This window comes from Symsagittifera roscoffensis, chromosome 6 (assembly GCF_963678635.1).
Source record: "Symsagittifera roscoffensis chromosome 6, txSymRosc1.1, whole genome shotgun sequence".
In the NCBI taxonomy this organism is placed as follows: Eukaryota; Metazoa; Xenacoelomorpha; order Acoela; family Convolutidae; genus Symsagittifera; species Symsagittifera roscoffensis.
This window is the reverse complement of record NC_087067.1, coordinates 269,104-287,012: the sequence shown is the minus strand read 5'-3', so window position 1 is coordinate 287,012 and position 17,909 is coordinate 269,104. Positions and strand designations below refer to the sequence as shown.

General features: G+C 36.6%; 1 protein-coding gene across 1 annotated transcript; it reads right to left on the bottom strand.

Moving 5' to 3' along the window:
• Positions 1-293: 293 nt before the first annotated feature.
• Positions 294-17,001, bottom strand: LOC134848043 (uncharacterized). Its single transcript, XM_063865378.1, has 10 exons — positions 16,666-17,001; positions 11,723-11,996; positions 11,033-11,227; positions 10,197-10,387; positions 8,041-8,175; positions 7,586-7,736; positions 5,916-6,102; positions 1,007-2,329; positions 574-744; positions 294-331 (listed from the first exon to the last, which is right to left on the bottom strand). Exons 1-10 carry the CDS (start codon positions 16,854-16,856, stop codon positions 294-296), a joined length of 2,856 nt encoding a protein of 951 aa, XP_063721448.1. The 5' UTR covers positions 16,857-17,001.
• Between the last annotated feature and the right edge of the window lie 908 nt (positions 17,002-17,909).

Below are 17,909 nucleotides of genomic sequence, written 5' to 3'. Positions count from 1 at the left end.
GCTCGGGAAAACAATTTGTTCGACCAAAAAGGTCAGGAAAATGTTCAAAACTTTTGAAGAAAAAGCAGCATTTTAGCAGCAATTTCAAAAGTTAAACCTGAAATTTAGACCTAAGCTTCGAGTTAAAACATATTTGTCAATCCAATTAAACTTTAAAGGTGCAAATGATATGCAAATCATACTCATTTTACTTAAAACTAGGTTCCAATGAGACGGAGGGGGGATATGTCGAGGGGACCCATAAGATGAAACATACAGTTAAGACAATTTACCACTATGAAAGGACCAACATACTAGCTGGCCTCTTTTCCAGTTCCCCCTTTGAACTTTTCTGAAATTATATTTTTGAAAATCTATTTAAAATGACTTTTTATGCAATAACTGCATCAAAGCGTGTCGGCGTGAACAGGTGAACAAATTTTTACATAAAAAACGCCGCGTGAGCAGTTTTTGAACATGTTTATTTTGTAACTTAATAAAGGGGGTGGGAAAGTGGAAAAGAGGCACTAGCTGTTCTTCAGCTCTTTATGGAGAACAGCTATTGAGTTGCTGGTATTCAAACTTGGATCTTACTTGAGACCAGATGCCAGGAGGCCAAAGCTGTGGAGCTCAAACCGACCACGTGGAAGAACTTCCTGGCTCCCATCACTGGCTGTTTTGGCAGAGAATGCTGATGCGCGTTATTAGCCACGGCACTAGATTGAGTGAGCGTACTATTGCGAGATCTCTTGCTCAAGTTGGACACTAATTAACGGTGATATGTTGCAATAAGCGCCATTGTGACAACTATGCTAATTACATTACTATTTCCGACTGCAAAAAAGTATTGTCTATTCATTTGTAATGATAGATTAAGTAAAGGAAACTAAGGCAACATTCTTGGGGCTACTATTATGAAAAAACTAACTTAAAGTGATTGCTTTCGCATTTATTTTAGAGAATATATCAGTTATTGGTTGTCGTTTCTGAACGAATACAGAAAATGTCACTTATTGCATCTAATCACCCGATGAGCTGCGACTCGATTCTTCCGAGTTCTCAACATGGGCGGTTTTGAGAGACCCATTTTGCTGTACAACTCCATTGTGCTGTCTCGCATTTCCCTTTTTGAACTTCCAGTTGTGCTTTGCAGACCCATTTTTCGAAGCAGACGGCGAGCTAGGGAAAAGAGTTTTGGCAATTTGGGGTATCAGCTTAGCTGGATCTGTTTCCGGGTCGAATTGTTCCAGAGATATTTGGGGTACCTTGCTACACCTGATGCGTTGCACATGAACCAAAATAGGCTCACATAGAAACAGGGCGAATCCTAATACGACTATGAGGTACACTGTTCTGGGGAAGAGAACTTTGATCCTATCACTTTGAGCTTCGTACACGCTGTGTGACTGCAACGACTGAAGCCAGAACAAAATGATACACAGAGCGCAAACTGGGAGCGCCGCTGTAAACCATGTAGACACCAGGTTAAAATACTGCGAGTTCAAATTCTCCGTTCGAAACAGATTTTTCAATGTCAGCAATACAAAAGCTACAAGACATATTGCAGTCAGCAACAACCTCTGATGAGCTACATCTTGCGTTAAACTTGACAGGGGTTCCAAGATAGGGTTCAGTTCCTCGCTTTCCGGATGCTGTATGAAACTTCGACTAATAAAGTTGCATCCCGCTATCAAGGCTACAGAGTAAAGAGACGTGGATAGCTTAAATGTTGTCGATCTTCCCCCGTACACAACCAAGAAAATAACGAGAGCGTTCGAAAGAAAAAGCAAACATTGTGTTTCGTTCAAAATGAAACTGTTCGACCCTGAAATGAGGCCGTACAGCAAGGTTGGCAGCAAAATATAAAACATTTCGGCAGAGTTGTGAAATATGTAGAAAAGGTTCGGCTTTGTGAGACTTAGCAGAGAGAAAACTAAAGGCGACACTAGAGCTATCACATACGGAGGGTAATGAAACGCTGTCAAGATTGAAGCAAGCAGAGTTATTGTGCAACTTGTAAGGCTGAAAAAGGACATTTGGCGAGTAAAATTTTCTTTCCCTGCCGAAAAAATTTCAGTTTTTTCTGAGTCTGCAGATCGAATTTGGTAATCGTGACTGCAAACTCCGTTTAGATTGTGCTCTGATTTTGTTGCTATAGTCGTTTTAGTTTTCATTCGATAGTGTATGAAACATACGTGAAGTAAACATGCATTTGTCATCGCTGCTATGCCTAGGATGATAAGTGGCATGTCGAATGTAGCCCATAATTTGCGATACGATGCCGATACTTCCTTTAGAAAGAGCAGTTTTTCCTCTATTGTCGAGAGGGCGCTAGGGTCCGCTGAAAAACCTGAAACATTTCATCTATTATCAACTAGCAGAAGTCTACTTTGTTCAGAATTTCATCAACAGGCATTTGTTGAAAAAAATTTTAGGATACGAAAACCATTTCTTCTATTTTCCGCCGCTTTATTTGCCGCTCTCTTGTAACTAACGGGGGTTGAGACTAAGCTACCCAAATCAGTAAAAATAGCTAAAATAAGCAAAAAAAACGATTGCATAAGAATAGGATTCATTGAACCATTGAAAAAATTTGATTGCAAATTTTCGCAAATTTTTTCAATTTTCAAAGAAAAAATAAATCTAGAATCTTTCTGATTTTGAAAATCCGTTTATGATTGGAACCTGTTTCTTTACGTTATCTGACTTAGAAAAAAACTGAACTAGTAGGTATTTGTTTATTTCGCTATGAATTCAGAAAATTAAACTCCAGTTCTGAAACAAGAATTCATTCACGTTTTTCAAGACCTTTGCTATTTTCTTGTTCAATACTTCAGTTTGCCTTCATTTTAACAAAGAAAATGAACTGAAATTCTAAAATTAACCAAAATGAACACGCCAAAAACCAAAATTTGAGCATGAACGAACATTAGGTCCTCATCCTGGAAAAAAAGGAACAAAAATTATCACAATTAATTAAGCTAAAAAACTTATAATTCAACTCTTCTTTTACATTTTTATAACGGTGAATAAAGCTTACAATTTTGCCAAAACTAACACAAAACTCGTCCTTAAATCACTTCGTAGATAAGGATAAATGAAAACAAGGATAGCCGGTAACTGTGCAAATAGCACAGAATGTTCCGACCATAGTCTTTCTGCAGGGTGTGATACAAGGATCTGACGAACAACTATATTTTCGGCATCTTGGACAGTCATAGTAATATAGGCAAACCGGACAACAATTTTTGAAGTAAAATAAATTAACAAAAAAAAATCTTTTTAAAAATTTTTTTTGCAGAAAGTTACGCATAATTGAGCTATTTTAAACTGCCTAAATTAGGCATAAAAAGCCTGATCGCTGCCTTTCGTCGTTTGAAATCGACCAAAAATTGAAAATTTCAAACCAGTTTTTCTCGACAAGAAAAATTTTTAAGAAATTTTTAATGTAGTTCCAATCACCACTAAGAGGGCTTCAATATGATATATCACTACATCCAGTCCCAGATTATTTATGGTACCTCATTTTGCGAAGAAAAAGAAACAAACACACCCGAATACAAAGTCCTCACAATTTTCAATGGTCGGAACAAATATGACAGCAAAAAACTAAACAAAGTAACTATAGCGAACGAAACATTTCGCTCTACTAAAATACAAACCAACTAGCTCACCTTGTTCCAAAGACGAAGTGAGAAGGACTTATAAACTGGAAGTACTTTCGCTTAAAAAATGTTTCACGCTAAATATCAGGTAGATCCGAGTGATATATACAAATCAAGCCCTTAAATTTAAGTCAAAAATCATCGTTTGAAAAACGGATTTCGAGATCAATTTTGAGCATGTAAAGATAAAAGCTGTTTAATCAGCTGAATGAACACATTTATGCAGAAAAAAAACTAATTTTTGAAGAATTTCTCCTCTCCACTTCTGCACAAAAATGCATACAATAGGCAAATATTAATTTTTGTAGATCGTAATTTTGACAAAATCTTAAATTTGGCAAATCGTAATTTTGAAGCTTTATTCTCAATTTCTCCTGCACCAAAAATGAACACAGAGGCAAACCTCAATTTTGGTAGATCCAAAAAGAACTGGAAAAGAAGCGCCTACCAAAAATACATACATTCAATTTTGTTAAAACTGATGAAAAATCGCAAGAAAAGTCAATGCCATGAAAGAAAACGAGTAAAATAAGCAGACAAATGGTGGTCATAATGGTTTTCACAGAAAGATTCCAACTTCCACACAGTGGTGAAACGGAGATTCGCATCACTTGCCATAAAACACAACTAAAAACACAGAGGCGAAGCTGAGCTTCGCACAACGTGCGATACAAAACAAGAAACAAAACTGAAATAAAAAAAAAACTAGATTATCAAAATGAATAAGGATAGTTTGAAACAAAAACATGCCAATACAATAGAATGTGAAATAAGCATCGGAAGATAAGGTACCCAGCGGTAACAAAGCCCAAAATACCTTGTCAGAAACCCTTTAGCCGAAAAAAAAATCAACAATACTTCAGACTTCTGAAAAGTTAATTAGTCCACATCATATAAAAACCTTTATTTGTTCGTCAAATGAAACAATATGAGGCCACTAAACCGATATAACATAGGCCGAAACCTATTCAGCACAAAAAAGGAAAACAAAAAAAGCCAAAAAAATCTAAGACTATTACAAAGTTATTAGGTCCTCCTCAACCTCAAAATACAGACACGCACACACAAAACTTTTCAGCTCGTCGAAAGACACAAAATGAGGCCAATAAACCTATATAATTTAGGCCGAAACCTATGAAGGCGAAAGAAGGAAAAACAAAAAAGCCGGAAAAAAATGTTATCTTAAAAGATTTGAACTATAAATATAAATAGATTTTTACATCTTGTGCGATCCAGCATAAAAAATAAGTTTCCATTGCAAAGAATCAAAATTGAGTAACTAAGCCGATAAAAATAGGCCGAACTCATTTGGGCAGAATAAAGTTTTTAAACAATAAAAAAAAACAAAAAAAGAAAACATACGAAGTCAAGTTTAGTTAAATTACAAACAACAGAGGTAAATCACAACACTAAAAGCAACTATGAAGTCCAAAAACTTTGAAAAATATTTCTACAATATGGCAACTAAGCCGACAAAACATAAGCGGACAATATGAAGCCGACCGTTTTTTTTTTGAAACGGACTTTACTGTTTGAAAAAAAGGTCCTGGTGGATTCGAACCCAGTACCTTTGGCGTTCCGGTCCTATTCTTAACCTCCAGGCTAAGCGCACCGGAGACTCTTAGAAACTTGAATTCATTATGAACCAAGATACCAATTGATTCAAATGATTCTGTTAAATAAGTTGTTAACCCGAAAACAGTCGATATTCCGATTTGACTATCGCTTGCTAATGGCAAGCGTAAAAAACGCATGAAGTTCAAAAAATGAAACTAGGTCCACCAAAAACTTCGCATGTCTCGATTAAAGTTCAAACTAGGCAAACTTACCAAGCAATACATTTGAAAATTAAATTGGCAACTGAACACAACTTAAGCGGATACAAAGCCGACTATCTTTCAGCAGACACCACTTGAGCAGACAAAAAAACTGATTTTGTAAGAAAAAAGTTCGGCAATTCATTTGTTACCGGAAAAACAAACTCAATTTCAATCGTACTGAAAGATACAAAATGAAATACGTTTTCTTTTTATTTCATTTGCAATGATAACTGTAATTAATGAAAGTGATTACATATGCTGTAAGCTCACTTTAAGATACAATCTCAAATCATGCATGAAAGAAAAATAATTGGAAAAAAATAGAAAATTGTTTCTTTTTAAGTTCTTTTTAAAAATAACAGAAGTCGGAAACTGTGGTTATATTTGCACATCAACCGATCATTAAGGTTCATACTTTCAATCAGTTTGATTGATAAACAATTCTTTTTACTTGAGAACTGTGATCCTTCTGACTCCATGAATCTAGTAATCTGCGCTATGTTGGCATCCAGTGCCTGCTGTAGGGTAGCATTATCAAGAAACAAGTAGGGTATTACGGATCCCAGGTTCGAGAATGGAATCGGAACTCCCATCAGAACTGACAGAGTAGACACCAGATCTATCTGAGACACCGACAGCTGAAACATAAAAACACACTTCTCATTGATGATTTAATTTAGAGATTGCTCGGAAACCAAGTGTCCCTTGGCAATTCAAAAGCCACATGCTTATCATAAATATCATCGCTAGAAAAGCGTGTCTTGAGCATGTCTAAATAGAAACCATTGAAAAAAAAGTTCTACGGTGATTCGCAGAAGAAGGATCTACAATTTTCTCGAGGGGAAGCGGAATTTATTTTTATAGGTCGAACAAAATTATGTTCTGAGCTCTCCCAAATCACTAACAGGACCCCATTTTGACCAAATTTTAGGAAAAAAAAACAGGCCAAAAAGGCGTTTTTAGGCACTTTCTGGAAATTTTGACCGAAAAATCGCGCTTTTTCGGTGGGCGCTCTCCCTCGAAATTAGTATATTATGGCAACGAAGGCTTCTCTAGAAAAATTTTAGGGTCAGTCAGCCAAAACTGGATTTCTCAAATACTACAAGGGGGACCCTTTGCGTCGGCAACGGGTGGAATCCCTGAAGCGGGGGGGAGGGGTGTCCGCAACCCCTCCCCCCTGAAACCGCAGGTGGTAATAGTATGAAAAAAATTATGAAGTCTAGTAAAAATACATTTGGTATTTTGCTTTTTCAATTTGTCTGCTACTTTCGTGTGCAGCCGTGGTGGATCGAAGTTAACCTCTGAGCAAAACTTAGTAAAAGAAAGAAAGATGGAAAAGAATCAATGCACGCAAGTAAAAAGAAAAAAAAACACTGACTTTTTTTTTATCCAAATAAAAAATTTCAAATCCAAATAAAAAATTTAAACCAGTTTTTCTTGAATTTTTAATGTCGTTCGAATATTGACTGAGAGGACTTCAATTTGGTATTACTCGACCCATTCCGATGCTTTTTTGTGGTACCTGATTTTGCATGGAAAAACATTAAAACACACTCGAACCCTAAGTTCCCCCACGTTTTTCAAATGATCGGAACAATGAAAAGTCAACCTGCGAAAAATCAAATTTGAGCGTGAACAAATTGTAAGATAACAAGCAAAAATCATCGCGACCATATAAGAGCCTTCATTGCGTTCATTGACTCTTATTTAAAAAATTTGAACTTTTGAAACACTGCTCCAAAATCAGGTTGGTAATGAAAAAGTAAAATCAGTCTGAAAATCAGCTGAAATTTTATCTGAAAGCAAAAACAAACATGCAGATCTGTTTTTTTTCGACCGTGTAATTTTTTAAATTTTTTTTCATAAGAGGATCACAGGTGAAAGATTTTTAAAATGATACCACACTTACACTACGATACGTACCCTGCTAATTATCTTTGAGGTAGTCGTTATTGACCTCAAAAAAAACCCAGCCACGCCATAGTTCCATCTACTCTACAAGCGTATTCAGAACTTAAATACAAGTAGTCAGTTCAAGTAAAAAACAATACTTGAACCTGAATTAAAATGAATTTCAACTTTATCAAAATAGCCCCTGCAAGTTATTTTAACAAAACTCACAGGCGATGCTTCTCCATTGGCCCCAAGCAACTTGGTCTGTACTAGCTCCCAATTGATGAGGATGTGATCCCGTTGTGTGCTGCTCTTTGCTTTCTCACCTCTTCCTCCACTTCTAACATTGCCTCTCCTATGTCCACTACCCAATCCAGAGCTAAATTAATTGTAAATATTTTTTAAATTAAGGCTTTGTCACTTTGATAAAATTTTTCTACTACCAAATGTTTTTTTTTGAATTTTTTCAATAGATTACAACTCTTTTCGCTCAACACATCAGAAAACGCAAACAAAAAGTCAGTTCCTCCAACACAATCGCGACACAGTAAAAAACATTTATGATGAATACAATTGGCAAAAATCCAAACCTCAAAAACTGATTTAGCATGACTTTGAATTTTTTCGATTTGAAAGTTCTGGAAATTTGATAAACCGGTCCAAATATATTTCAGGAGACTGACGTTGGCTTGGAGTGCATGAAGAGTGCAGCCTCAGTCTCTGCTTGCGTGTCTCCCCCATGATCGCCCGATGACGTCATCCCGTGGTCTCCCATCACCACCAGCAGAGTGTCAGAATCCATTACCTCACTCACAGATCTAGCATCACAACCAATCAATGCACATTTAATCCCAATCTATCCAGAAAAAAACGCGTTTAAGTCTTAGGTAGAGGAGCAACAGCGGTTTTCCGTGACGAGCTGAACAGCACGTATGTTGGTACTTTCACTTTCGGATCAATTGTCTCATCTCACACAGAGGCGAAGCAGACCTTCGCACCACTGGAGATGGGAAATGCATGAATACCACTACTTGCAGACGATCCGACAATGGAAAAACAAAAAACGAAAAACAAAAATATTAAGTAGCAAAAAAATAACCGAACCATTAGAACCGAACTAACTGCACCTTTAGAAAACTTACCTACAAAAGCTTCGCAATACATGCAATAAAATACAAACATAGCATGAAATACTAACCGACCAGAAATCTAACCAAAAATGCCAAGAAGTAAGACAATTGAAAGTCAAACAAGCATCAAAACGGAGAAAGGAAAAACGAAAAAAAAATAAATAAATAACTGCTTGACTGAGCTATAATATTCAAATTTGACCGAAACAGAACAGCTTTAAATATATTTCCCTCTCGAAACTACGCAATATAAGTTGTCAAAACCGATATCCTAATTCAAAATTGTTTAACCGAAAAAAAAACGAAATAAAACTTCAAAATCCGACTTGGTAAAATTAAAAATTACAAAAATTTCAGTTATAGTAAAACTGTTTTAATCAAACCAAAACCCAGATTCAAGAAAATCAGTCGAAACAAAACCCTACCTGACAAGAAAATGACATTTACACAGAAGCGAAGCTTCGCAAACACTAGCGAGAACACGACAAAAAGCAGCTCTATGAAGTGCAATAAAAAAGTATAAATAAGCCTCGTTTTACTAAAAATTCGGCTTCATCCTGCGACCTAGAGAATATGACTATCACGCACTAAACACTCAGCAACGGACGCTTAATAAATCACTAACACTAGCCACAAATATAGCAGATGTACCGAAGAAAACAGAGACGAAAATCACGAACCCGAAAAGAAATCATAATTTTTCGAAAACATGATTATTGCCTGAAACGGACTCCACCTAAAAACAGCCTAAATGAAAACAGTTTTATTTAAACTTTCAAGAAATTGAGCATGTCAGCTAATGAAGATGCAACTGACTATTCTGTAAAAATAGTTATTTACTGGAAAAAAAAACATTTAATATCCGAATGCAGAACCCTTGCTTATCACAAGGGTAATGAAGCTCAAACTAGAGTAGATCTCAGATGATCTCTTCTGGAAAAAATGTTCAAATAACTTGAAATTTTCCTTCAAATTTTTGACGTTCAGAGCTGTGCTGAAAATCGAAACACTGTATTAACAAAAAAAGGGTTCGCCGAATCCCTTCTGATGGGGTCCCTATTTCTGAAAGAGTTGATAATGCAAACCTACAGTTGAATCTCTACTCTCTATTCATAAATGCGGCTGAGTGCGCACTATAGAGAAGGGTTAAATGCTTAATCATCACACGCGAAGCTAGGTCTAGGATTTGATCTGCTAGGACCTACTTCATTAAAGAGACTTTGAGTCTCACACACTATCCACTCAGCCACGCAAGCTCAACAAACGACAAAAAACAAGTCATAAATAAAGCAGCTACATATGCTAATAATTGCCAATGCTATTTTGCAAGTAATTATTTGGATTATACCAAACTGAAGGCATCCACACTAACTTTGCATATAACAAATCGCAAGGCATAAAGTCAAAATATGCTTTTCAAAAAATTGCGAGATATATTGAGATAGAAAATTTCTGAAATCGAGTTTTTATTATTGTTATGTTGTTTGAAACAAATCACTTCTTTCGGTTCATTTGATGTATTAAAAATGGATCAACTGTGTTAACTTATTAGTTTTCGGATGTCAAAGCCCATGCTATCAAAAAGCTGTAAAAATACCCCAAAAGTGGTACCAATATTTGCGACTCAGGTTGGAAAAAAAGAACGTTCGTACTAATACGCTAAGCGAATGAATCTGCAAATCTGAACAATTACAAGACTTCAATCTTACTTGATGATCTGGTTATACTCTGTGAGCTTGTTGACGATAGCAGTGTTGTTCAGGTTGTATCTATGGCCAGCGTGGTCCAGACCCAGCAAATGGGCCACAATCAAACTCCACCCCTTACTGCTACTTCTGTTTTGGATCTCTGGAATCAAGTGACTGACGACTCCTTTGTCAACTGTGTCCAAGTCCATCACCTAGTTCGCAACACAGTTTTAGAGACCGTTATCTACACAAAGACTCGCAAACACTAGCGAGAAAACGACAAAAAGCAGCTCTATAAAAGGCAATCAGACAGTAGAAATAAGACTCGAATAAGTAAAAATTTAGCTACGTCTCGGATTCGATCTCTATATGAAAATTTAGATTATGAGTCTCACGCACTAACCACAGCCACGGCCGGTCAATAAATTACAGATACTAGCCACAAATAAAGCAGAGAACAGATGTTATGAAATTTCCAATGCTACAGATCGTGATTATAGCAAAAGTGCCACCTAATAAGTGAACACTTTTATTTGCGTGTTGGGTTAGAAAAATGGAAGGTTCATACTAAAACACTACGCTGCTGGCTAGTGTAACAAAGATATGAACCAAGATATGCGCTTCCCATCATAATTAAAACCCAAGATTCAACTAGCAAGCTGAATTGATTTCGAAACTTTGTACGGAACTGAGATTTTGATTGATAAAACCTTCCGTCCAGGCCAATAATCATGCTAGCAAAAGTTGAAGAGGAATAAATCACCAGGCTCTAAATTTGAAAATTAACTTCTTATCTTTCACCGTTCCTCACAACTTATAAACACTTTGCCTTAAAAACTAACCTTAAGTTAACTTACATTGAATGAGGGGTATGGATATTTGACGTGGAAGTGGTCTCCGAGGAGACCCATCCAGGTGTCGTCTCCCATGAACACACAGCAGTCACTCCTCTGACTGTTTAGCTGACTGACCAGGTTGTCCTCCTCTACTCTGTCGGACCCGAAGTTCCTGCTCATATCTATGAAAGTCGGCAGGGATCCCGTCACTATGCCCTGCAAACACCAAAAACTATAAAGTCGAGGATTACAAGAATCCTTGACAATACGTCGTAAAAGCACCCAAACAAAAACTTGACTTTTGGAGTCACTATTTCCAAAAAAAACACGAAATAAATCATCGATATAGATTAAGGCGGTTTTAAAATAATGAGTAAAACTCAGATCTAAGATTGAAGGCTTCTTTAAAAAAAACCCTCCTGCCAATGAGAGACATGGAAAACTTGACCTTAAAACCTAACCTCCTCCACTGTGGGAATCAAACGCCAGACCTGAGAACTTTTATATGTTCAAATCCCTGGATACTACAAGAGAGCTTGCACATGAACCTGCTTCTTGTTAACTTGAAAATGGTCTCTGCTCTTTATACGAACTTCACCACTTCGAATCAAAACATAAACAAACTAGTCAATATGGAGACTTGATATGCCGCAAAATTATGAGCATAACCGACTGTGCTACTTTGGCTTTTGAGCTTAAAATGGTGAGTACTTTTATTCTTTGCATGGTGGTGGTGGGTGGATCTGCGATGAATTTGAGTAGCAGATTGTTCTCAGGGAAGTCCCGAAGTGCCTCAGCTACGAAGGGTACATTATTATGATAAGGCTGCAGCACAAGGGGCACGTCAGGAGCTCGCTGGAATTCATCTCCGAGGTGCATATTCGAGTGTAGAGAGGGGGAGGGGGAACGACAGAACATCGAGGGGGTAGGGCAGAGGAAGTCGTATCTGAGGGCATCCACCACCAGTATGATTGTCTTGTTGAACCTGGGAACAAATAAGCAAATTCATTCGCGCATAATTATACTGAAAATGTTAGAGTACTGAATTAAATTTTTCTTTCAAAAATTAAGAGGCAAAGCTGCGCTTCGCAAAATACTCGCAAGAACGTGGCGAAAAAAGCAGCTTTATAAAAATTAACAAAAAGGTAAAGATAAGCCTCGAATTAGTAAAACTTTGCTATCTCTCGTATTCACACCTGCGCCCTCGAGATTGGATGCCAGACGCCCTGCCCTCTCGGCCACGGACGCTTGAAAACAGCAGCTATATATGCTAATAAAATGCCAATGGAATGCAGCAAAAGTGGCATTAAATACAAATACAACTTTTCATGGGGGCTATTCTCATGTGCGAAGGACCGAATGCGCGTAAAAAATTGTGTGCGAAAAATCGAAAACAAAATTAGCCGAAAGTCAATTTTCAAAAAGAAGCAGTTGCCATTCAATTAAAAAGAAGTAAATAAAGAATCATTTTGCTTCTTTCATTACGAAACCCTTGAAATGTAAAATTTGTCCCAATTTTGCGGCGGTCAATGGCAATATTAAAATTTTTCATATTTCTGCCGTTTTTATATTCGAACAATCTCAATACCCCAGTCCCTGGAAATGTTTACTTTCTTTTTGGCTTACTGATTGGCTGATTTATAGAATCGCGCATTCGGACCTTCGCGCATGAGGGATTCCACCCTTTTCATGTAATAATTTGGAATATAACAAACTGAAGCCATCCTAACATTGATTGTAGTATAAACTTTGCATGTTATCAAATCGGAAAACTAAAAACCAAATTATTAAAAAATTTTGAATTTCAAAAAAGTTGCTAGATATATTGAGTCGGAAAGTTTCTCAAATCAAGTTTTCACATAGAAGCGAATCTGAGCTTCGTACCACTTGCGATATAAAACAAATATTAAAAAAAAACAATAGGTCGAAAAAAATATGCTGAAAAAAACTAAAGAAACCAAAACGTCGGTATACTCAAAAAATAATTCTAGAGGCCCAGTAAAACTTGGATGTAGCTGTTTGATATTTTTGGAATTTGATGTACTTATGCTGGATGAAATCAGAAATTTCAAAGGTTTCCCTCAAAAAAAGGATTCGCGGCTTCTGTAGGAAAATTTTTCACAACCGGTTCTTTCGATTGAACTCTTCATCTCAAATTTGATAGGATAGTTTCAATGAAAAACAAAAAAATCCGAAAAAACGGTCAAAAGTTTAAATTTGACTTTCCGAAATCTATCACATTTTTCTGCAATGAGCAGGTCGTGGCCGCTTAAAAACAAAATATTATCAGAACCAGATTTCTCGATTGACCCTCGAAACAATCAAAGAATTGGAGGGGTAGTTGTCGAGGAAAGTTTCCAACAAAATTAAAAAAGACAAAAATTTAACTGTTCCGCAAATCATACCTTATTTAGGCGTAGCCGCTTGAGCAGAAGCGATTCATACAATCTGTAGGTTCGATTGACCGCAAAAAATCTAAGAAAAAAAATGGGCGTAGCCACTATGCAGTTGAGCTACCCATAACACGTTCCATCCATTGAAACCAAAATTTCAGATTTAGGGTGGTAGATTTTGAGAAAACGACAAAATAATCCAAAAACATGGGTCAAACATTCCCCCCACTGACTTTTTCGAAGGCTGTGGGCAGTAAGGTAAAACACAGAGAGGCAAGGAGGTTCTGCATGCCCACAGGGAAAAAAGTCTTTCAATTGGTTCCCATTGCTTTGAAAACGAGAAGTGACAAAAAAACCAACAATTATGCAAAAAGTAAAAAAAAAATCCCAAAACAAAAAAAAGACATTTCAACAACCCAATTGGCAAAGATACAACCAATTGAAAATTGCTATTGGGAATTCTATATTTGTGTTTATCTTGAAACGATCCGAATTAAGGTCAAAAAGTCTTATAAAAGTGGCCGAAAAAATTGGCCGAGGGATTTATTTTAAGGATACAAAAAAAAAACAAAGGAAATACAAAGTCAAGATGAATTAAATTTTACAAAACTGTATGAGTAAATCAAACACTTAAAGCAACATTGAAGAAAACCGCACATAGCGAAAAAAGATTCCAAGATGTGACAACTAAGCCGACAACATATACGCAGACAAATAATTTCCGGTCTGAAAAAAAAGGTCCCGGCATATTCGTTTCCTCCAGGCTAAGTAGTCTGGGAACGCTCAGAAATTTGAATAGATTATGAAACAAGGTAGATACAAGTCCTGTGAACAAAATTTTTTAGGCGAAAAAAACTAGTACCCGATTGCAATTACCTTGCTTTCACAAGGGTAATGAATCTTTCACGATTGATATTTTTTGATAAAAATAACCAGTTCGAGAAATCTGGATCACTGCAACATTTATACAATCTACTTGGATACTTCAAAAAACTTCCATTTTTAGCACCAAAAGTTGATTACGTTGTTTTGCGCTATTTAATTTTTGTAATTATAGAGTGTAATTTGCCTATTAGACCCAAAAAAAATCATTTCGAAATTTTTAAATTTTAAAAAACTTAGCCAACAGTCAGTCGGAAAAGTGTCAATGACCTGAAAGAACCCAAAAAAATATCACGGTAAGGCTCTTTGAATATCAAGAATCTTCAATGATAAGAACTTTTTTCATAAAACTAACACAAATTTCATAAAACCAATAAAATCCAAGTTCTTCACGATTTTGATATCGGAAAGCATAAGTAGCCTTTCTCGAAGCCAATAAGTTGAATTGAACTTTAAAAAATCTGGAGTCAAAAAGTCGATAGCGAAAAAATCATCACGGCCTAACTAAAGAAATCATCGATATTTATTTTAAAAACCTCTAAGTTTCTGAATTTTGTGACACAGAGGCGAAGCTGAGCTTCGTACTACTTGCGATACAAACAAGAAAGCCGCTAAGTCGATAAAAATTGAAAATGTCAAAAAATCTATCAAAATGAGTACGGCTAGTTTTGAAATAAAAAACTAGCCAAGACAATAGAATACAAAACTTGCATCGAAATAAAATTTACCGAAACAAAATTTACCGAGCGATAACAAAGCCGAAAGAACCTTAGAGGGAACCAATTAAGCTGAAAAAATTCAACGAGGCTTATAAAGTTTATTAAGTTTTCCCTCCGACCTCAAAACACAAGCACAAAAAAATTCGCTCGTCTAACAACGCAATATGCGGCCACGAAGCCGATATAAATTAGGCCGAAACCTATCAAGCCCCAAAAAAATGACAAGAAAAAAAACGTTAAATTTTAACAAAATCACAAACGGCAAAAACAATTCGAACAAGACAGATATTGAAAATCTTAACAAGCACAAAAAAATCAGTAGCCTTAAATTGGTTGCTGCGAGGCTGCAGGAAATGAATTCAGATCAAAAAAAGCCATGAGTCCTTCAATGAAAAGAGTCCTGTGAAAAAGTTGTTTACGGAAAAAAAGTGTAGTACACGATTGCAATACCCTTGCTTATCGCAAGGGTATTTATGCTAACCAATTAGAGAAAATAGTCTATTTATGCTAACCAATAGTCTTTGTTTATCTCATTTTGCAGCTATTTATGAAAATCATTATTCAATTTGGGCGCTTTTTTCATTGATACTCATTCAATACTCTTGCTTATAGCAAGGGTAATTAGTGTACTGTTGTTTGACACAGATTTTTTTTGTTCATTCGATAATTACAAATTCATCAACTCTGTAGGCTTATTACCAAGCGAATGTCAAGGCACATTCTATCAAAAAGCCGCGAAAGTGGGCACTAATATCTGCGACTTAGGTTGGAAAAAGAAAAGTCGTACTATTTACTACACTACCCTCGATAATGCTCGCAGTTGTAATTATAAAAAAATTATGGTTAAAACGTTGTCAGGCTACATTCAGACGAGACGCTTTGTTTTGCACGTCCTCCTTTTTTCCAACAATATACTGGCACCAAGGCTTCTATAGCCTGTCTAAACAGTTGAAAGTTTAGTCTGACTCAGCCACCTCACCGTCTTTCCTTTTTTAGAAGCGACCAATTTATTTAAAAATATCGGTGCTAGTGTGAGAGAAGGGCCCCCAAATAACACCAATTATAACAAAATACAGCAATGAGCCGGACGGAATATGGCGGCCGGGGACCGATCGTTCAGCAGACCAATCTTTAGCATAAAAATTGAATAATGAGTCTTTTAGCAGACCAACGTAATAAAGTGATGCATGATTGATTGACAGACTCAAAGAGACGCTCAGTCTGGGGCCACGCTTCCCCAATTAAGTCAATTATCTCACCATTTGTCAACAAAACTATCAACTTCAAAAAACAAAAAATTAGCGTCAAAACAAAGAGTTACGCGCGCAAAAACACTCGTGTTGATTGAAGCGCAGCGGAGCAAGCGGTCGTTAATCGCCAATGCCGCGTTTGAAGTTAGCTATCACAGTTTATAATTGTTCTGAGTCTGCTAAAAAACCGGTCTGCTAAAATCCCTAGCACCACGCCGGGCAGTCCTTTCAAACTTTTTTCTCGAACGTAACTAAGCAGCAACGAAGCAATAAATTGAACAATTTTGAAGCATATTGATTACATTAGGGGCCCGGTTAGTTTCTTGTAACCCGTGTGTCACGCTTGTACCGAAACATCATGTTAAGAGACAAACAAACCGTTTTATGTAACCAATTATTAACAAACAAACCGTTTAAGTCCAACGTGAGCTAATGCGTCTGATGGCGGAGAAAGATTGTTCAATTCAGGTCTTGTGAGGAAAAAACCGACTGAAAAGAGGAGAGCGGACAGGATTTGCAGAATGTGAATAAACATCAGTTCACCGACTCCACTGGAGCCGAAGAGACAGCTCGCTCTCACACAGTTAACCACTCTTCTCATTTTTGGCTGCCACTCAATCTCCAATATCGAGGATGAAAATAGAAAAACACACCTCTCAATTCACTGCATCTACCCTGCATTCAATGTGGGTTCACCGCACAAAAATCAAACAACATTTGATTCGCCCGTGGAGTTTAGTAACATGCATCTAAAAAAAAGAATTTTTTGATCAGATACTCTTCTTTCGTTTTGATCGAAATATTCCTTCAGATATTCGAATTATTCGTTCAATTCTACAAATTTTAGCAAAACAAGTCAAACTAGCATTAAATGAAAGCTAAAATTAGTCAATTCATTTTCGCTGAATAACAGTGCTCAAAAAATCCTAGTTTATTAACAGGGTATTTGAAAATAGTTTAACAGCTATTCATTTCTTCGACCTTCTCCCCTTAATCGCATACGAACGCATAATTCCAGACCAGACCAACTAGGAGCTTTTCCGTTTTTAGCTTGTGTTTTTGAAGTTCAACTTCCTCTGTGCATTATATATCATTTGACCGCGTGAGAATCACGACTTCGTTTACGAAATAGGAATGGAATCAGATAAGAAAAAAAAACAGCCGACAAACGTTTTTTAAATTCTTCCTTATGAAAATGGCAGAAAGCAGCTTTAAGGTTTGTGCCAAAACTACCATGCCGATTTAAAATATCCGAAAAAAATGACTAAAATTTGAACCTTTAAACGCGTTTTTCTTAAATTGGGTGAATATTAGACAAAAATAAGACTTAAGTTGCTTAGAATTTCACTGAATTTATAATAATGCAATTCGTTTTGCGAAATTCGGGGCCAAAAATTTACCCCAAAAATGGGTCATTTTGGCTTCTTTCAAACAATCAAAAGTTCGATGGGTTAGTTTCTTGTAACCCATGTGTCACGCTTGTACCAAAACATCATGTTTAGAGACAAACAAACCGTTTTATGTAACCAATTATGTAACAAACAAACCGTTTTAGTCGAACGTGAGCTAATGCGTCTGATGGCGGAGAAAGATTGTGCAATTCAGGTCGTCAGTTCAACCATCGGATGAAACGTTGTGATAAAAATCGGAAGGA

Excerpts from the sequence above, each read along its gene's own strand:
- LOC134848043 (XM_063865378.1), bottom strand. The coding sequence starts at position 16,856 with ATGAGAAGAGTGGTTAACTGTGTGAGAGCGAGCTGTCTCTTCGGCTCC. Across the intron at positions 11,228-11,722 it reads CCACCATGCAAAGAATAAAA|GGCATAGTGACGGGATCCCT; the intron begins GTACTCACCATT and ends TGGTGTTTGCAG. Across the intron at positions 7,737-8,040 it reads TTCATGCACTCCAAGCCAAC|CTCTGGATTGGGTAGTGGAC; the intron begins GTCAGTCTCCTG and ends CAATTAATTTAG.